Here is a 17,856-nt window from a genome sequence, read left to right as displayed (position 1 = left end):
GTCAGCCGTCCAAAACTGATGCTTCTGTTGCTACTCCTAGCTCAGCTGAGCAAACCAGCAGCAAGGGTTTTTCTTTCAATTCAGTGTGAGTTGATGTTTATAAATATAATATATTTTTAATGGCCCAGCAGTATTTTATAGATTATACACTATGTTTGTGATTATTTTTGTTCAAGTAATATCTATCCACTTATTAAGACTAAATCATTATTTTTGTCATAAAAAGACACTATAATAGAAAATGTTTTAAGACACATTCCTCTAAAGGCCAACTTATTTTGTAACCTGCACTCGGGGGTGTATATGAAATGCATCCTCTCACAAAGGATTTGGGCCCGCTTACTAAAGCTTTCCATCAGCTTACAACTATGCTTGACTGGGTGGTAATAGCTCCTGGAGCAAAATCATAAGTTGTGTACTGAAAGAGTTCTCTAATGTAATCCAAATCTAGCCTAATAGGTGAGCAAGTGTTTACATGGCTGTATTGCTGAGATTGGCTGGTTAATCCAGCATTTTTCACACGTAAATATGTCTTGTTACAAAATATAATGAGCATCTCACTGTTGCTGCATTTAAACTTAAATGGTGTTTTATTTTTTTTTTTTCAGGTCCTCAAGCTTCAGTTTTGCTTCAGTTACACCAGGAGCTGGAATGCCACAAGGTACAAATGATATAGCAGCTTGTTAGGATAGATGTAGGAGCTGTGAGATTACTGATGCACATTATTTCTGTTTTTCTTTCTCATGTTTCTCCAGTGAAAGATGCAAGTAAATTCTCTTTTGGTGGAAATGGTAAGATGGTGTTTGGCCAGGCTGGAGAAGAGTCATTCTCCTTTACCTCAAAGTCCACCTCCCCTGGTCTTGGCACTGGGTCTCCCACTTTGGCTCCAAACGCAACAGTTGAAGGTGCTAAACCCACCTCGACCACAGCCACTCTGAGGATAGAGCCACAGCCTCCAAAGACAGCTGGTGGCGAGACTCTGGGCATTTTTTCTGGACTAAGGGTGGGCCAAGGAGAAGAAGCTAAAGATTCCTCCACCAAACCTGCTGTGGCAGCATTTACATTTGCGGACACTGGACTTGGCAAGGGCAAGGGAGCGACACAGTTTAGTTTTGGAACAGGTCTTCCAAAATCTGGAGAAGATTCTTCAGCACCAGACTTGTCCGAAGGGACCCCGTCAGGCAGTCTGTTTAAGCCTCCTGAATCAAACGCCAAGCCAGCCTTCTCCGTTCCACAGTCTAGCTCAGCCAGCTCAGCTTTCGCCTCATCTTTCAGTAGTCTTCTTGCAGCTGCACCAGAGACGCAAGAAGAACCAAAAGCTGTTCCTCAGTCTTCAGTACCTGCTTCGCCCCCTATAAAAGAACCTCCCACCAGTGAACCTGAAGTAGAGAGCACCAGTCGTCCTGTGATACCTGAACCTGCAGCACCTGCAACCACCCAGACCCCTGCAGTGTCAACACCTGCTCCTGCTTTGGCCGCACCTGCCCCTACCCCAGACCCTCCCTCGACTTTCACTGCACCAAAAGAAGTAAACCCTCCGGCACCATCCAGTGCCCTGTCCACAACAGAAACCACCCCAGAGCCATCTACCACTGCTACTGTACCCTCTTCAACTGCTGCCACCGCAGCACCTGTATCTCAGGCAGCTCCACCAGCATTCCAGATCCCCACGTCTGACAAGCCAGGCTCCATTTTTACTCAGCCCGCTCCTGCAACTACAGACAGTAGTTCTGTTGGAGTCACACCAGTTATCAACACAGCTGCCCCAGCTGCAGCTACTCAAACCTCTACCGTTGTTAGTAGTGCAACAGTGACTGCTGTGAATAACGTGTTTGGGCAACCTGCTGCACCTCCAGCTTCCTCTGCACCAGCATCAACAGGATTCAGCTCAGCTGGGTTTGGTACATCAGCTGGTTTTGGCAAATCTGTGTTTGGCCAGGTTAGTGGCTTCGGCCAGCCTGCAAGCAACACTGGAACATCGAGTGGATTTACTTTTGGACAGTCTGCATTTGGAGCGACTTCTAGTAGTGCAACTACTGGCGGAAGTCTTTTCGGTGCTTCTACTGCTACCAATGCAAGTTCTTTCTCCTTCGGGACGAGCGGTGCTAACACAGTAAGCAGCACTGGCACTGGGCTGTTTGCACAAAGCACAAACCAGGCTTTTGGCCAAAGCTCTGGATTTGGACAGGGATCTGTGTTTGGGAGTAACACCACCACATCCTCATCTTCAGGATTCAGCTTTGGACAACCGTCAGGTGAGTCCGATTCTGGACGTGATTGGATCAACTTCAGAGCTTTTAAAGAAATCATTGGCATCTTTATTTAAAACTACTGTAAGTTCTGTGGCTTTTTATAAATTGGAAAAATGACACCAAATGTCAGAAAGAAATTGGTATTGAAAATTCTCTCATTTCGCACCCGCCTAACAGAGACCACACTGTGTCACCGACATGATGAAATGATCAATAACCAGAGCTTCTCGGCTGCATGCTGTTCAGTCACATTTGACAGTGATTATACTAACACTGTCTGACAGCTTATGAACTGTGATGTCTGTAAGGTTAGTGGGCAGTGGAGGATGTGCAAAGTTTTACACTCGCTCTGGCTGACCTCCACATGTTGTGGTAAATGTGGCACTTGTGTTTGAAATGGTATCATCTTGCAGGAAAGATTTGTGGTGTACTGTCAGCCTGAGTGGGATGGCGGGTGTTGTGCCATTCCCAAAGCTTCTATAAATTCTCAGAGCAGTATGAGAATGCCACAGCTGATGTCAGTGCATTAACTCAGCAGTTAGTCCCAGCTTGGCATTCCTGATTTCATACTTTATGGGGGGGGGTCCCACTTTTCACTCTGTAGTGATGACTATAAAATGGGCCTGGCATCAAGGGCCAAATGCAGTAATCTGATCTTGTCTGTGTTAATTGAATTTGTCTTTTGTTCTCAAACAGGTTTTGGCTGCTCTTCTGCCAACCCGGTGTTCGGCCAGCAGTCTAGCAGTGGCAGTGGATTTGGACAGGTATGACCCATCTTTTTTTTTTTTTTTCTTTTTTCTTTTTTTTTGTTAAACCAACTTTGGGAAATTTCTTGAATTCCCTTTCTTCTAGACAAATTTTTGAATTAATGTTTATCTCCCAGCAGCAGCCGTCATCTGGGAGTCTCTTTGGTTCCAGTTCAGCCAATACAGCAGTCTCATCTGGTGGTGGAGGATTTTTCAGCGGCCTAGGAGGCAAACCAAGCGAGGACGCTGCCAACAAGAATCCATTTGGCACCACCTCCTCCACTGGAGTGTTTGGACAGTCTGGTCAGACAGGTAGGCTAAGATGTAATAAAACTGCAGATTAACTAGAAAATTTGAACTGTAGTTGCCGATTTATGTCAGGTTCAGAAATATTTTCATCATTTTTGTTCAAGACTTTGTTCTGAGTCAGCGGTAACTACTTTGTCAAAGAACAAACCAAATAAACCCAGATCATTTTATTGTTGTGTAATTACATTTACCTGTCCGTCTTCTAGGTACCAACAGTCTCTTCGGTAATAGTGGTGCCAAGACCTTCAGCTTTGGACAGTCCTCCTTTGGGGAGCAGAAACCTACAGGGACCTTCAGCACTGGTGCTGGAAGTGTAGCATCCCAGGGCTTTGGCTCATTCTCTACACCATCAAAACCAGGTACAGCTTTCCTTGTAATTTTAATGCATTTGTTCTTCACTCCCTGCTTTTTAGTCTTGATATATTTTCACACGTTTTGAAAGTTGTGCATAGCTAGTTGTAATTCACAGGTAACGTTTTATAAGATTTATTGCTGCTGAGATTTTAAAACAAGACTTGTTTCTATGTGCTGTTCCCCATTGCTTTGGAAAGAGCGTATTTTTGGTGAAAACTGAGAATTTTTTAGTTATGTTAATTTAAATAGATATTATAGACATGAACACAGGGCTTGAAAGCAGAGTTTAAAAACTGTCAATATTTCATTTTGGATTTGCAGCTAAAAAACATATGTGCAAACTTTAAGACATATTTAGGAGTTCTTGTAAAAGTACAAACATCGACAATAGAAGGATCCTTTCTGTCAGACACACACAGTAGGCAACAGAGAGACAACAATGAAGACATCATGTATTTTTTTTCCCCTGTTCAAGTAATATCTATCCACTTATTAAGGATAGACTAAATCATTCAGTGGTCTTTCTAAACTAGATCATTTGGTGCTCTCTTGCTGGTGGCTGTATTTGTACATGAGTAAAAGGGAAGGTTTAAAAGACAGTAGTTGGACCTTCTATGATCCCTGGTTTGGAGACGGTGGCACAGGCAAAAGGACAGAAGGCAGACCTGGAGGTAGCAGAGCTGAAGATGCTAAGATTTTGCTTGGGAGTGACAAGGAGGGACAGGACTAGACATTTGTATATCAGAGGGACAAGTGAGGTTGAGCCGGTGGTTGACAAAGTCAGAGAGGAAAAACTGAGTTGCTTTGAACATGTGTAGTAGAGGGATGGTGGGTATAATGTACAAAAGATGTTGAATTGGCAGCTGCCAGATGGGAGGAAAAGATCCAGGAACCAGGAAAACCACAGAGAAGATTAATGGAAGTAGTGAAGGAGGACATGCAGAGGGTTGAAGTGACAGAGGTGGATGCTGGGGATAGTGTGAGAAGATGGAGGCAGATGATCCGTAAAGGGAGCAGCTGAAAGAAAAGGATATGTCTACATTATGTATATCATGATTTAAATGTTTCTACATTTGTTAGTCACACCAGAAATACCAGTTGTTAAGCTAAATAATGCATAACAATAATGATTTCATTTTGTAAAACAACAGTTACCTGTTTGTTCAAAGCCGTAGCCCATCTTTTTCTGTGATGGGAACTTGTAAACAAGTTAGGTTGGAAACTATGTCAATAACAAAAGTGCAAACCAGTGCATGTCTGAAACTTTGATGTAGAAAGTCAGTCACCGTATGTCGGCTGTGTCAAAGGAAACTGACATATAACCATGCAACTGAAGCCGTGTGTAACCACACGATGCACGATTATGTGGACAAGAGAAGAGAGCTACTGATTCTACTGCTGCAAACGTTGGGCGGGGGGAGTAAGCATGAAACTGTGATTAGTTCTTTCGCATTTCTTTCCAGGCCCTGGCTTAAGGGCTCTGGTTCATTGATGTGATAGTTCAGTGATAGTTAGATGACTGCGGTAGAAACGGTTTTAATACTTGGCAGCCAGTTCTTGACATTGCTCTCACCTTTATCATCTGAGCTCTTATCTCCTCACCCCTGAGGACAGAATAAACTATGAGGTTGTCAAAAGCTCCATTGTTCCCCACAGAATATTATGCAGTGCCAGTCTTCTCCATTGCCAAGTCACAGTGTATGACCTCAAAGATCTGATGTTTATTTGAATCGATTCATATTTACGACACAAATGATGCGTTTAATCTACAACTATTTATTTATAATGAAATGACTGCAGTGTCTTCTTTTTTCATGGTAGTGTATCCAATCTCAGCTTCTGCATCTGACATCCCTTTTGATCACTCAAAAGCAACTATATATAGTAACTTTTCATAACTCTTTAACAACTGCCTCTTCACAAACAGACCATTTTCCCAGTGTCTGGACACTGAGGTTTTGCTCTCCCATAGGAAGAAGATGTGTCAGTGACATCACGTCTGTTAAGTAAAGGCAATAACACGTGTGAATAAGCTTTTTGTATAAATAGAAATTTGTTATGGGTGAAAATTTTCCTATAACAAATGAACTAATCCATCCCTATACCATCATGGATGATTGCCTTTGCAGAGTGCTGATTTCAAAAGTCAGATGGTTTCTTATACTCTTTAACCTGGGTACACGATGAGTAGGACTTTGAAAAAGAAATTCAAATTTTATTTTTCAAATCTGTCTCTCAATCAAAGCAAACAACAAAGAGTCATTTAAACCACATCTTAACTGCTCACGCTACCTAAAAACTTTCCATTTCTAAATGAGGAGAAGACTGAGGATGTTGCTTTTGGTCGCCCCGAACAGCTCAGTAACTCGCTCGCACTTTTGGCACTTTAGGGTTTTAACCTTTAACCTTTTACCAGGAATTTGGATCTTATTTTTGACAGTGGTTTCAAATTCGACGGACAGATTAGCTCTGTGGTCAAAGCAGGGTTTTATCAACTCGGACAGTTGGCCAAAGTCAAGCCCTATCTACCTTGAGAGAGTTATCCATGCTTTTAATTGTATTTGCCCCAACTATTGTACCTCCCTTTTTGCAGGCCTGGGTCACTCTGCTATCTGAAGTTTACAGTTAGTTCAAAATGCAGCTGGTCGACATCTTACAGGGGCAAAAATGTGAGAGCACATTGCCCCAGTTTTATCCTGTCCTCATTGGCTCCCTGTCCCTTTTTTTTTTTTTTTTTTTTTTTGAATTGATTTTAAGATGCTATTGCACACCCCCCCCCAAATTTATCTGAGCTTTTAAGTATCCACGCTCCACTTAGGGCACTAAGGTCTTCCAATCAGATGATTTTGGATGTTCCCAAGACAAGGCCATTTTGGTTCTAGGCCCTGTCTTGTGGAACCGCCAACCCCAAAACATCAGATCTGTTTGTAGTGGAGAGACCTTCAAGTCTTTACTCAAAACTCACCTGGTCTTCCTGGCTTTTAGCTCGAGTTGAGTAAAGACATCTCAGTGCATTCCTATTTTTATTCTATTTTTATTTTAGCGTATTTTATCTATTAATCCTTGTGTTTTGTTCTCACTGGATGAACCTCTAAAGCATTTTAGTCAAGAACCATGACCATGGGATAGTTTTCCACTTCTGCTCAATGCATCTTAAATTAAGCTCAGCCTCTAACAGGCAGCACTGCGTTCGACCCTCATTTAGATATGGTTTTTGGTGACTGATCAATTGGTGACTGATCACAGCATTCAAAGGGTTCCTGATTTCCACCCGAGAAATGTGCGCTTCCCATGCTGCGCTGCCTGAGGGCCTGAATCTGTTACAGTGTTAACACAAAGAGACAACCACTCACGCTCACTTTCACACCTACTTTCAAATTTAGAAACACCAACTAACTTAAACTCATACATGTCTTGGATATATAAAGTAATTTCCTGTAAAAGTTGAATTCCTCATATTCTTTGCACTCTTACTTTGAGAAACATTTTAAATGGTTCAACACATTGGTGAACCCCACCATGTTTTTCTTAATCTATCGAGATGATGCGCTGATTATTTTCAGTCAATTCTTGGAGAACTCATTATTATACATTTAAAAGTGGTCTTTATTGTGTAAATCACTTCTGAATAGAGCTGGGGCGCTATGGATAAAAACCAGTGCAGGCGTAGTTAAATTCGCCCTTAGAGGGCTGTTTTAAACCAGGAGAAACCCTGTCTACATCACATTGTAGTTTGTCTGAAAACATCATGTAAATTTAAAAACCGATATGCTGATACTTTGCTGCTCGTGGCCATGAGTAGTCATAGTAGTAGCAGCTATTCAAGCTGTACCTCAGAGCCTCTGGGATATTGGTAACCCTCAGCACACTAATTCTCCATCACTGGCCATGCAGGGGGAATGTATTCTTGTTACATTAGCTCAATCAATTATTTACTGGGGCATGCTGCTAGCCAGGCTGTAATTTCAGTACACTCTTTCTCTCCTGCCAATCAGAGGCTTTGAATTGGTGTGAAGTACTCATCATGCTTATAACAGTTTACTGCTCCAGAGGCTGTGCACAACAATACTGTAAATGCCCACACGTGTACTCAGGTAGCTTCTGATGAGTTACAATAGGGGGATATGCAATTTTTTTTTAAAAAATTTTAAATTTAAAACATAGCTAAAATACTTTTTCTGTCTTTACCTAGGAATTTATTTTCCTTTTTGGAAGTGCCAGCACTAAATTCAATTTATGTTTCTTCATATGAGTCCAAGAAGAACTCTAGATTAAATTTTAGTGTTTGCAGTAGCTTTGTTAAAGGGAAAAAACATCTACATGGATGTAATGCCTGATGTAAATAAGCCACTTAGCATATAATGTTATAAAAGTTACAGAAATTGCTTCATGACTCACATTTCTTCTGTATTTTCTTTGTAGAAAGAACGCTGGAAACCAAGTAACTTCCTGCTCTGTTATCCTATTTCCTTCCTACAGGTGGCTTTGGCAGTGCTCCGGTGTTTGGGAGTCCTCCTTCTTTTGGGGGTTCCCCAGCATTTGGTGCTGGAGCATCTTTTGGCTCAAGCCCTTCATTCAGCAGTCCTATTGGATCATCGGCTGGCAAAGTGTTCGGAGAGGGCACCGCGGCTGCCAACATGGGAGGATTTGGGTAAGCAAGACGAAGTCTTTTTTGAAAGGTTTGATATGGAAAAAAAATCCATCGTTGTGTAATTAAAGCTGACTTTAGAGCAACCTAAAGGTTCAGCCACTTTGATTCAGGGTGGCTGAACCTTTAGCTGAACTTTGTTTATAGAACTTCTATCTGCATCTAGTTTGTCTGTAATCTATTTTCTTTGCCTGCTCTGATATTCAAGGTTTAAAGCGGAAAATATTTTCAGTAGAACAACCTTTCATTGACAAAGTAGTGTAACAGAGAACTGTTTTTTTTCTCAACCCACTGTTGCAGACAATGAGTATTTGAAAATGTCATTGTCATCAGGCTATTATTGTCATAATAGGCGCCTTTCAGTGTGCTCAGCACTACAAGACAAACCAGCTGAAAGCAGCATTTAACAACACTATTAAAAACCCCATTAACATTTAAGTGTAGAGAAACAAAACATTTTTATTGGTCTATAGAGTTATATGAGGCAAATTTGGGAAGTGAGGCTTAATTTTATTACTTTTAAACACACACATTTCTATCTAATCTAATTCCAGCAGTTCTGACTTCAGGCAGGATTTCCTGATTATTATGTTTTTTAATCCTCCCCTCCTCCTTATCATTTATACTCTAATGATTTGCATTAACCTCTGGTGTGTTCACATGTGCATGTGTTTTGATACCAGCAACCATGGTTGCCAGCACAAAACAAACCCAGCTCTGTGCCAGACTAGATTATTCCCTCCAGATAATCTCAATCTGGGGTCATGAAGCCTGCAGATTAAACTGACATGCTCTCTCTCTCTCTCTCTTTCACTGTTTTGCTTATTCTTTTTTTCTCTCCCTTGGGAGTGAGCGGGCGTTGGGTCCTGTAGAAAGGATTAATGTATAAATCCCAGCCTGTCAATCCTCACATGCCAAACAAGTAAAAAAATAAAGCTAAACAAATTCACATTCACTATCTTGAATGTTCTGCTTTGTTTACATGTTTAACTAACCAATAAAAACATCTTGGACAAACTATTTGCCCACATGTATGTGTGTTTAATTATGAATTTATGACTGTCAGACCAGTAACCTAATATTGTCAAGCATTTTGTCTTACCAGCCCCATTCAGGTGTGGCTGTCTTTTTTTCAGTTGTAACTTTTGCGTTTTACAGTATCACAACCTCAGCACCTGCTCCGGTTTTCAGGTTTGCCCCACCTCCTAGCACTCCGTCCTTTGGTGCGCTAGCCGGTCAGAGCGCTCCATCATTCGGGAGCCTGGCCCAGCAGGGACCTGGGTTTGGAAGTCAGCCCAGCAGCTTTTCAGGTTTTGGACAACAGCCACAGCCAGGAGGTGAGACTACTACTTTACCTGAATTATTTTTGTTTTTATTTTTTCCCCCTTCCTCATCATCTTCAGCTGCCATCTTGCCTGCTATCACTCTAGTTTATTCCCTACAGTGAGTCACTCAACAGCGCCATTCTTCCAGCAACTGTACAATTTTAGCCATTGTACAGTGTTTATCACAAGTTTCTTTACTTTAACTGTCTTTCAAACTTGAAAAAGGAAGGTGGCTTTATTGTTGTGCAATAGAAATTTCCTGAGTATTGCGACCAAACAAGTGTTTTGTTGTGTTAATTACACTTTTAGGGTAGATTGTGCATCACATGAAGATTTTAAAGTGGTCAATTTCCTCATTTGGCAACACAATGCAAGTTTGTGCGAAACATATCCAAGGAGTACTTCCTGGATGGATGAATACATTTTATGTTTCATGGGCTAATGAGACAGAAAGGGGTTCACTGTAACACACTGTATGGTGAATTTGCCTGTCCTGCACATCTATAAACTTTCACTGCATTACAGCTGTTACAGGTTTCTTTGCCGAGATGACTGGTGTGCATCCCTCTGAGTTTTCATGCATGCAAGATCCAAATTATTTTTCCATGCACTCATTTCTTTGATATTTCTCTCCTTTGTTTCAGTCCTCTGCTTTATTTTTTTTCTGAAGTTTTAATGGTATTGTGGATGCACACTATACACAATATGCATACTGTACATAGGACTGTCCACTAACCCACTTCCAACACATAGGCACACAGATCATGTGACTCACGCTGTGAAGTGAGACTTCCATTAGTCTTTTTTTCCCACTTGCAGTAACAATTACCAAATTAATCATGTATTTATTTTTTATATTTTTAGGATTCTCTGGAAACACCTTTGGGTCTGCAAACCAGTAAGTGTGGTCCATCCATCTAGTTTTAATTAGTCTTTTTGTGTGGTTTTTTTTCTTGTGTGTGTTAATGTGAACTGATAAGTAGACAGACCCACATTTCTCTGTTCCTCGCTGGCAGCACTGCATTGTGCCTGTGGTATTTGAACTCTGCTGAAGCTTCCATCTTCCACCGCAGTGCTCCCTATAGAACCTTTCAGGTTTAATACCACCTCATCTAACCTCATTTCTTTCCTCTTTTCCATCTTCTTTCTTTCCTCTGTTCCTCATAATCGCTCATATTCACCATTATTTCACTGCATTGTCTTACAGTAAATTTTGAAAGCAATTATTATAGGAAAATATTGTTTTTAGTCATATTTAGAAGATATTCTAAAAACTACTCAATGCTGCACTTGCTAAATCTATAGCACATGAAGGGTGTGTGGGTGTGGCTTTTCATTCTCAGCCCCTGTGAAGCTGGTGCTCCTTACTTGGCTGTGCATGGTTTAAATGTTCAAGCAGAGCTTTCTTACTAATTAAACCTAAAACTAATTAAAGTGATTATTTTTTCCTTCACCTCCTCTTCTCTATCTCCTCTTCTTTCCTGTCATCCTTCAATTTCACTTTCTACCTTTTTATACTGCTTCTCGCTTCATTTTCCATGTGTCACATGGCAGCCAGTGTTTCCCCGGGGTGTGTTCCAGTGGAATGCACTCTGAAGTGTGCAGGAGTGTGTGAAGACAAGGCTTAGTCTATTGGACACATTCACATTCTGTTAATAATCCTTCTCTTTCAGTCTTTTCTGCTTTTCTCTTGTGTCTGCCTTCAAAACTGTATGCATATTACATTCTTTGTACAGACAGGATTGTTGCCAAGTCAAAATTGCCTTTACTTTTATTTCTCAAATCTACAAGCGTTATAATTTTTGATTTAATAATATTAACAAAAAAAACCTCTACTACAATGACACTGGGGAAAAAGCCTGAATTAAAATGAAATCCATTCATGATTATCAAGAAATTATTTGTAGGAACCTTGGATTTGTGTTTAAACCTTAAAAAGAACGAACAGAAACATTCCAGTGTTTTTATTACCCTGTGCTGTGAAAAACTAAACATCTCCATTGACAACTCTAAAACCAGTTTTGAAAAGTGTAATCATTGCTAACAATAAATCATAATCCTACAATAAAATATGGCTCTTAACAGCAGCTCTCTCCAATGTAAAAACCATTCATCATGTGCACTTGTCATTGCTGCCAAGACAAAAGGCAAATGCAGGAGTACAAAATCAGACACTTTCACTGAATTCAACGCGTTTTTTCATTTGATTTATTTCACAACCTGCCTGGAAAAATGCTGCGGAAAGCAATTAGGACGACATGATGTCAAATCTATAAGAACACTGGGTGGGTGCGTGGGTGGACAAGATGTCATGGTGTCTGTGTTTTGATTTGCTCGTTAGAGGTCATTTTAATAGTCCTGCTGCTGACTTTTTAAACATTCAAAACTCTTTCTCAGTAATGTCTCTCCCTCTCTCTCTCTGATCTCTTTTTACAGATCAAATTCTCAAACATTTTCCAGTTGGAGAAGCTAGTTTTTGTCTTTTAAACCACCTTGAGCTACTGTAGATGCCACTGCGACATTTCTTCTTCTTCACTTAAAGCTCTCTGGGCCATACATTGGGAGAAGCGCAAGGCTGCATTGTGTTTGGGTTGGCTGCTCATAGAGCAGACACATGTTATAACTTTTTGTGATCTTAATATTTTCTTGGACACAGTTGAATCAAGTTTTGACATGTTTACAAGTAAAGAGTGTATGGTTGTCTTCATTGTCACAATATACACACATCAAGGGTTGTTGCCTTACAAGTACAATTTTTGCACTTTGAAAACATGACTTAAAAAAAACCCTGAGCTTTACTTTCACTCTTTAACTTTGTAAAGCTGTTAAAACAACATCCAGTCTACTTTTACGTTGCTGCCAATGCAGACTTTGACAGATTAGGTATGTGTGAAAAATGCAAAACTTGGAGGTGTGTATTTAATAGCAAAAACTGATTTTAAATTTTGACTTGTTGAAATAAGACGTTTAAAAAAAATTGTTTTTTGTTTTGTTTTCCCCCCCACTAAATCCATCCCTCGGATGTGTATTTTTACATGGAAAACTAAGAATAAACCAAATATTTCAAGTTTTTTTTTGTCTACGCTTAATGTGAGCACTGGTAATAATTTGTCTTGCTCTGTTTTCCCATGAAAATAACTGTAGCTGCCTGGATAGAAATCTTTGATGTAAGGTGGTTTCAGTGCCATTGCTAAAGGTGTGTAAAATCGAGCACCGGTCCATGCAGCCTGCCTTTTACAAGGATTTGTGAAAGAATGTGTGGCTCTTAAGAGTGTGGTGCTGTAATAGGATTCCTTTATTTTAGGCCCTCCTTGATATTCCGCGATATTCGACTTCAAGTACTATTGTTACAAAGTAGAATCGTTAAGGAGCTACAGAACCCAACCATGAAGTGGCAGACTACATAAACTTACTGATTGGAGTCACAGAATATCTAAAAGTTGCAGCGCTTTGCTGACTCAATCTTCTGACATTAACATCGGCACAAAAACTGCACCAATAGCTTAATGGCATGCGTTTCCATGGATGAGCATCTTCTGTAGGAGTAATGTACAGGTGGCCCATTACTTGTCTACAAATTGTAATATGATTATAGCTGAGAGGAACTTTCCACTCTCATGCCATAAGTATAAAAACAGGCATCATCTGAACATCAGTCTCTCTGCTCAGTGACGTTCATTGACGTACACTGACCACAATATAATTGTGAGGAGAAAACATAAAGCTACACTTTAACACGAGTGGGTGGCATGAAGAACAACATTAATTAGTGAACCATGATATGTACCTTATTTTCTTCTTTGCTTCTGGAAGGATTCCACATACAGGAGCTGAAGGTGGCTGTGGGCAAATGTTGAGGGAGGTATCAGAGCCCTGATGTTTGTGGCATGTGGCCCCAGGAAGCAGAGTAACATTGTTAGCTTATGGCTGTGGAGGATGTCACTGTCACTCTGTCAGCCCTTATCTTGCATCTCTCTGCAAACGGATGGCAGAAGTCCTGGTGGGCCTGAAGTGGCATGGGAATGTCAGGGTCATGGCATGTGGCCTGTAATAGACACCTGCTAAAAAAGAAAAGCCCATATTCTGTCCTCAATAGATAAAAAGAGCAGGCTGGAGCCTTTGATGGCTTTGGTATCCACAAGTGAAGAATAAGTAGCTATAAATGGATTTTATATGCAAGTAATTGGTTAATGAACAATTGAACAATGAAGATCCAAAGAAAATATTCAGCAATTACAATTTTATTTTGAAGAAGAATTCGATTATCAGCATTACACACATGATCGCACCGAAGCCTCTTTGACATCTCAGGTAAAGATTGATAGTTGGACACGATGGCAGATTACAGCAGCACACGGGCTGTTGCAGAGCCTGAAGTCTGTAATGCTTTCAGCTAAACCGGATGAGCTTATGAGATTTTCAGCACCCACTCCACAACTGGCCTCAATGAAAGCATTAAAAGAGGAGCCTTTATTGTAATTATTATTATTTTACCACATGCCTAGCCGAAATACTCAGAGGTGGTGTCTAATGTCATTGTTCCTGGGGATAAGGAGGGCAGGAGAGTCTCACACTCGGGAGGTTGGCAGCTGTCTTCATGGAATCCGGATAAAAATAGTTTAGTCCAAACCAAACACCCACCCATCCCTCCCCCAGCCCCACCCTCATTCTCTGTTGTCTCCCAGCCCAACCCCCCATTCAGTGATGATTAGCAGCTCCTGAGCACATATTCATCATTGCTGCATGAGCCTCGGTGTGTGCTCGTTCGAGTCTTTAGGCATATCTATGAACAGAGTGCTATTTCTACAGTAAATGCTGCTGATTTCGGTCACTAAAGTGGCCCAAGTTGTGCATATTTTAGCAGCTAGCCTGTTTTGAGTCCCTGTTTTGCAAGGTTAGGGTTAACCAAGGCTTTTGTGAGCAGCATCTCTACTGAAGGAGAATGCACAATATGCCCTAATGGGTAATCGTGTTTCTGCAGATAATCCAATAATCCACTAACAGACAACAGAGACCTCACTTCCTATTTCTCCTGCCTTCTGCATGCTTGCTGACTTTGTGGTGCACAATGGATTTATTCCTTAACTATGCTATTGTGAAATATTTCAGTATTTAACAGAGAAACAATCAAAAACAGACCACTTGGACCATATTCATTATGTTATGTTAAAGGGGATCTGTCTGTAACGGCTGTCGTCAACAGTTCGCAATGTTGGTGTGTTAGTCTGACATTTTGTTCCACACTAAAATATCTTGACAGCTATCCAATGAACAGCCGTGAAGTAGGGCACAGATATCGATAGTACTTTGAAGGGATTCAATCCATTCCAATCTCTGTGGTGATTCCTTGGTATTTTCTCCTGTGCCAGCAGTGACATAAACCTTTTCATCCATAGATCAGTGCCAAATTTTTTACAGACATTTAGGATTTCAAGATAAATCAATTCAAGTGAAATCTCATAATAACTATTGGATATTTTCTTTTTATAAAAATGCATTTTAGGCATGTAGACATGGTCAAGGGTAGTGTGCCTAAGTTCAAACTGCATCAGAAAGGTTGAAGAAAAGTGATTAAAGTCACTTTGAATGTGACTTGAAATGATTGGTGCCACAGGTCTGACTACTTTAGAAGTTGTGTGTGTGAAAATGACAGAGTAGCAATCTGCAGGGTTTACAGACTGGTTTTAAAAAGAGGAAACATCCAAAAACCAACAACATTGCATAAAACTGCCTTACTGATGCCAGAGATCAGAAAAGAATGCCCAGACTGCTTTCTGCTGGAACATTCAGATGGTCAGTTCAGAATTTGGTGTAAACAACATGAAACATTAGTACCAGTTCATCATTATTTAAGTGCTTCAGCCTATGCGAGTAATGCTGCTGACCATGCCCATTCTTTTACAGACACAGTGTGCCTATCTTCTGATGGCTGCTTTAAGCACAAAGCTCAAATCATTTCAAAGTAGCTTTGTGTAGATGGTAAGTTCGCTGTACTCAAATGGTCTCGACAATAACCAGATCTCAATCCAACAGAGCACCTTTGGGATGTGGTGAATCGGGTAGATTCGGATCATGGATATTTACCTGACAAATCGGCATTATGTTATCGCGCCAGTATGGATCCAAATCCCAAGAAATGTTCCCAGCACCTTGTTTAATCTGTGCCTTAAAGAATTGAGGCAGATATAAAGGCAAAAAGGAGCCCAACCCAATAATAGGAAGATGTAGTCTGTGTAGGGGTGTGGGTTCTGAAACTCTGCACATCTCTCTTGTATACTCAGGAACTGTTATCTTGTACTCCAGGGTTTACTATTTGTATTATTAGATTGGATCTTTTTTTTTTGTGTGTACACCCACTGGTACTCTTATACTTATGAGGTGGGAGTGTATGTTCCATATTGTCTTATGTTCTTCAAAAAGAAAACGGCATATTGTTCAATTTGTCTTTTGTAAAAGTGGATGCAGAAAATTTAATAAAAATATCTAGGGGGAAAAAAATAATGGTAAATGGCCTGTATTTGTATAGCGCCTTTCTAGTCCCTAAGGACCCCAAAGCGCTTTACACATCCACCCATTCACACACACATTCACACACTGGTGATGGCAAGCTACATCGTAGCCACAGCCACCCTGGGGCGCACTGACAGAGGCGCCTAATAGGAAGATGTACCTAAAGAAATGGCCTGTGATTCTATAAAACCTTAAACTTAGTTAAAAATGTCACATCCTGATGCCTTAGTTTGTGACTAAATGTCTGAAGATGATAGAATTATATTTGTACATGTAACAATTTTTCATTTAAATCTTGAAGCCAGACGGACTCAACAGGGCATGGTTACTGTTACTGACAAGGGACTTTGTAAAACCAAAATAAAGACTTTTTCTGAAATCAAATCAACCTGTGACTAAAAACTGAAGAAAAGACAGCATTCTGTCAGAGATGCCTAAAGCCAGAATTCTCCCGCTAGCGAAATAAGTTGGTGAATATAAGCACTAAAACTTGTTGAAAAGTGCAAACTCTCAAAGCTGCCAGCGTGACTGTAGGCTCTTGGTCTTGTTTAGCAGCTTTTTCTGCTTATAGCTGAAAGTTGTCTCATTCTTTACCTAAATAAGTCTTGCAGTCATTGATGTAGACTGCAAGAATGATTAAGCGTTTTTTAAAAACATCTCACTGGTACAAGCTCAGCTTTTACTTCATACTCTGATTATATTAGATATTTTCATTTTTTCTTGAATGTTGTCACAGTTAAATAGTTTGAAGCGTCGGTGTGTGGAGCCAACTTGTACACCACTGAACACTCTACTCTTTGTTTCACTCTCATCACCTCCAGATGTTTTTGTCCTGCAGTTGCGGCAGAAAGCAATGGTCACTTTATGCCTATTTCTTAAATGCTAACAACCGCTTTGAGCACTGTAGCAGCACACCGATGAACAGAATGAGTGATAAACAATATCTGAGCCCCCCCCCCCCAACCTCTCAGGGTTTATCTCTTTTTGTTTTTATTACTTCCCTACTTCAGCTCCAAATCTCCTCTCCTTTTTCCCCTTCTCTGTCTTTAACTCATTCGCAGGGATTATGCAAGGCCTGTGTCATCGCTTAATCGCTTATCTTGATACTTCAAAGGATTTTTTTCCTTTTTTTTTTTTTTTTTTTTTTAATTCTCCAAGTTCTAAATTCATGCAAATTTCACTTAGTCTTCCAAGTACATCCAAAGTATTCAGGCCAGCGCCTTAGCCGAAAAGATCAGTAACATGTGAAACCACAATTTCAACACTTACACTGCATGTGAGTGGATTAGTGAGGAAAGGCTTTAAGCTCTTACCTAATAGACATGATCGTGGATGTCCAGTGTTGCATCAGATGTTAGAGGCACTCAGGTTTTTCAGAAAGGCCAAAAGGCTTGTAACGGCTACTTATGACAGCTGCTGCAGTGAAGCTTTCTGGTGTTCCCCTTTAAACATCATTTTGACCTCACCGGTTTTAATATATGAATGTTTTAGAAATATATCCACCAAAAAGTATTCTTTATTTTTGGGTCTTTCTCACCCTCTTTTTAAAAATCCTAAATAGAATCTTAAGATATTTTGAGGAGCCACTGCAAGTGATCTGGTGTTACAGGAATTTTTATTTGGAGCATATGCATGGATCTATCAAAATATGACCTTCTCAACACCTTTATTGAAGTGTATCACATGAAGACAGGAGAATTTTTTTTGGTGAA

At 40.4% G+C, this 17,856-nt stretch overlaps 1 protein-coding gene and 1 long non-coding RNA gene across 7 annotated transcripts in view; one reads left to right on the top strand and one right to left on the bottom strand.

Annotated features, from left to right (window-relative positions):
- nup214 (nucleoporin 214) overlaps nt 1-12,706 on the top strand; it is a 32,345-nt gene extending 19,639 nt beyond the window's left edge. For 2 of the 6 annotated variants that reach the window (XM_026173651.2, XM_026173653.2), the window contains exons 27-36: nt 1-85; nt 609-661; nt 756-2,255; nt 2,949-3,016; nt 3,136-3,310; nt 3,514-3,666; nt 8,141-8,312; nt 9,468-9,646; nt 10,499-10,532; nt 12,071-12,706. In XM_026173651.2, the coding sequence (XP_026029436.2) occupies nt 1-85; nt 609-661; nt 756-2,255; nt 2,949-3,016; nt 3,136-3,310; nt 3,514-3,666; nt 8,141-8,312; nt 9,468-9,646; nt 10,499-10,532; nt 12,071-12,107 (2,456 nt within the window). In that variant the 3' untranslated portion in view covers nt 12,108-12,706. The remainder of the gene's footprint in view (nt 86-608; nt 662-755; nt 2,256-2,948; nt 3,017-3,135; nt 3,311-3,513; nt 3,667-8,140; nt 8,313-9,467; nt 9,647-10,498; nt 10,533-12,070) is intronic. The other 4 variants (XM_026173658.2, XM_026173655.2, XM_026173652.2 and 1 more) reach the window with 3 other exon arrangements.
- LOC145430006 (uncharacterized) lies at nt 8,194-8,573 on the bottom strand. Its single transcript, XR_013910381.1, has 2 exons — nt 8,434-8,573; nt 8,194-8,384 (listed from the first exon to the last, which is right to left on the bottom strand). It is a non-coding gene; the product is annotated as an uncharacterized LOC145430006 (long non-coding RNA).
- Nucleotides 12,707-17,856: the final 5,150 nt, after the last annotated feature.

Source organism: Astatotilapia calliptera, chromosome 7, assembly GCF_964374335.1.
Source record: "Astatotilapia calliptera chromosome 7, fAstCal68.1, whole genome shotgun sequence".
In the NCBI taxonomy this organism is placed as follows: domain Eukaryota; kingdom Metazoa; phylum Chordata; class Actinopteri; order Cichliformes; family Cichlidae; genus Astatotilapia; species Astatotilapia calliptera.
Note: the sequence above shows the minus strand (reverse complement) of the source record. Positions and strands in the feature narration are given on the sequence as shown.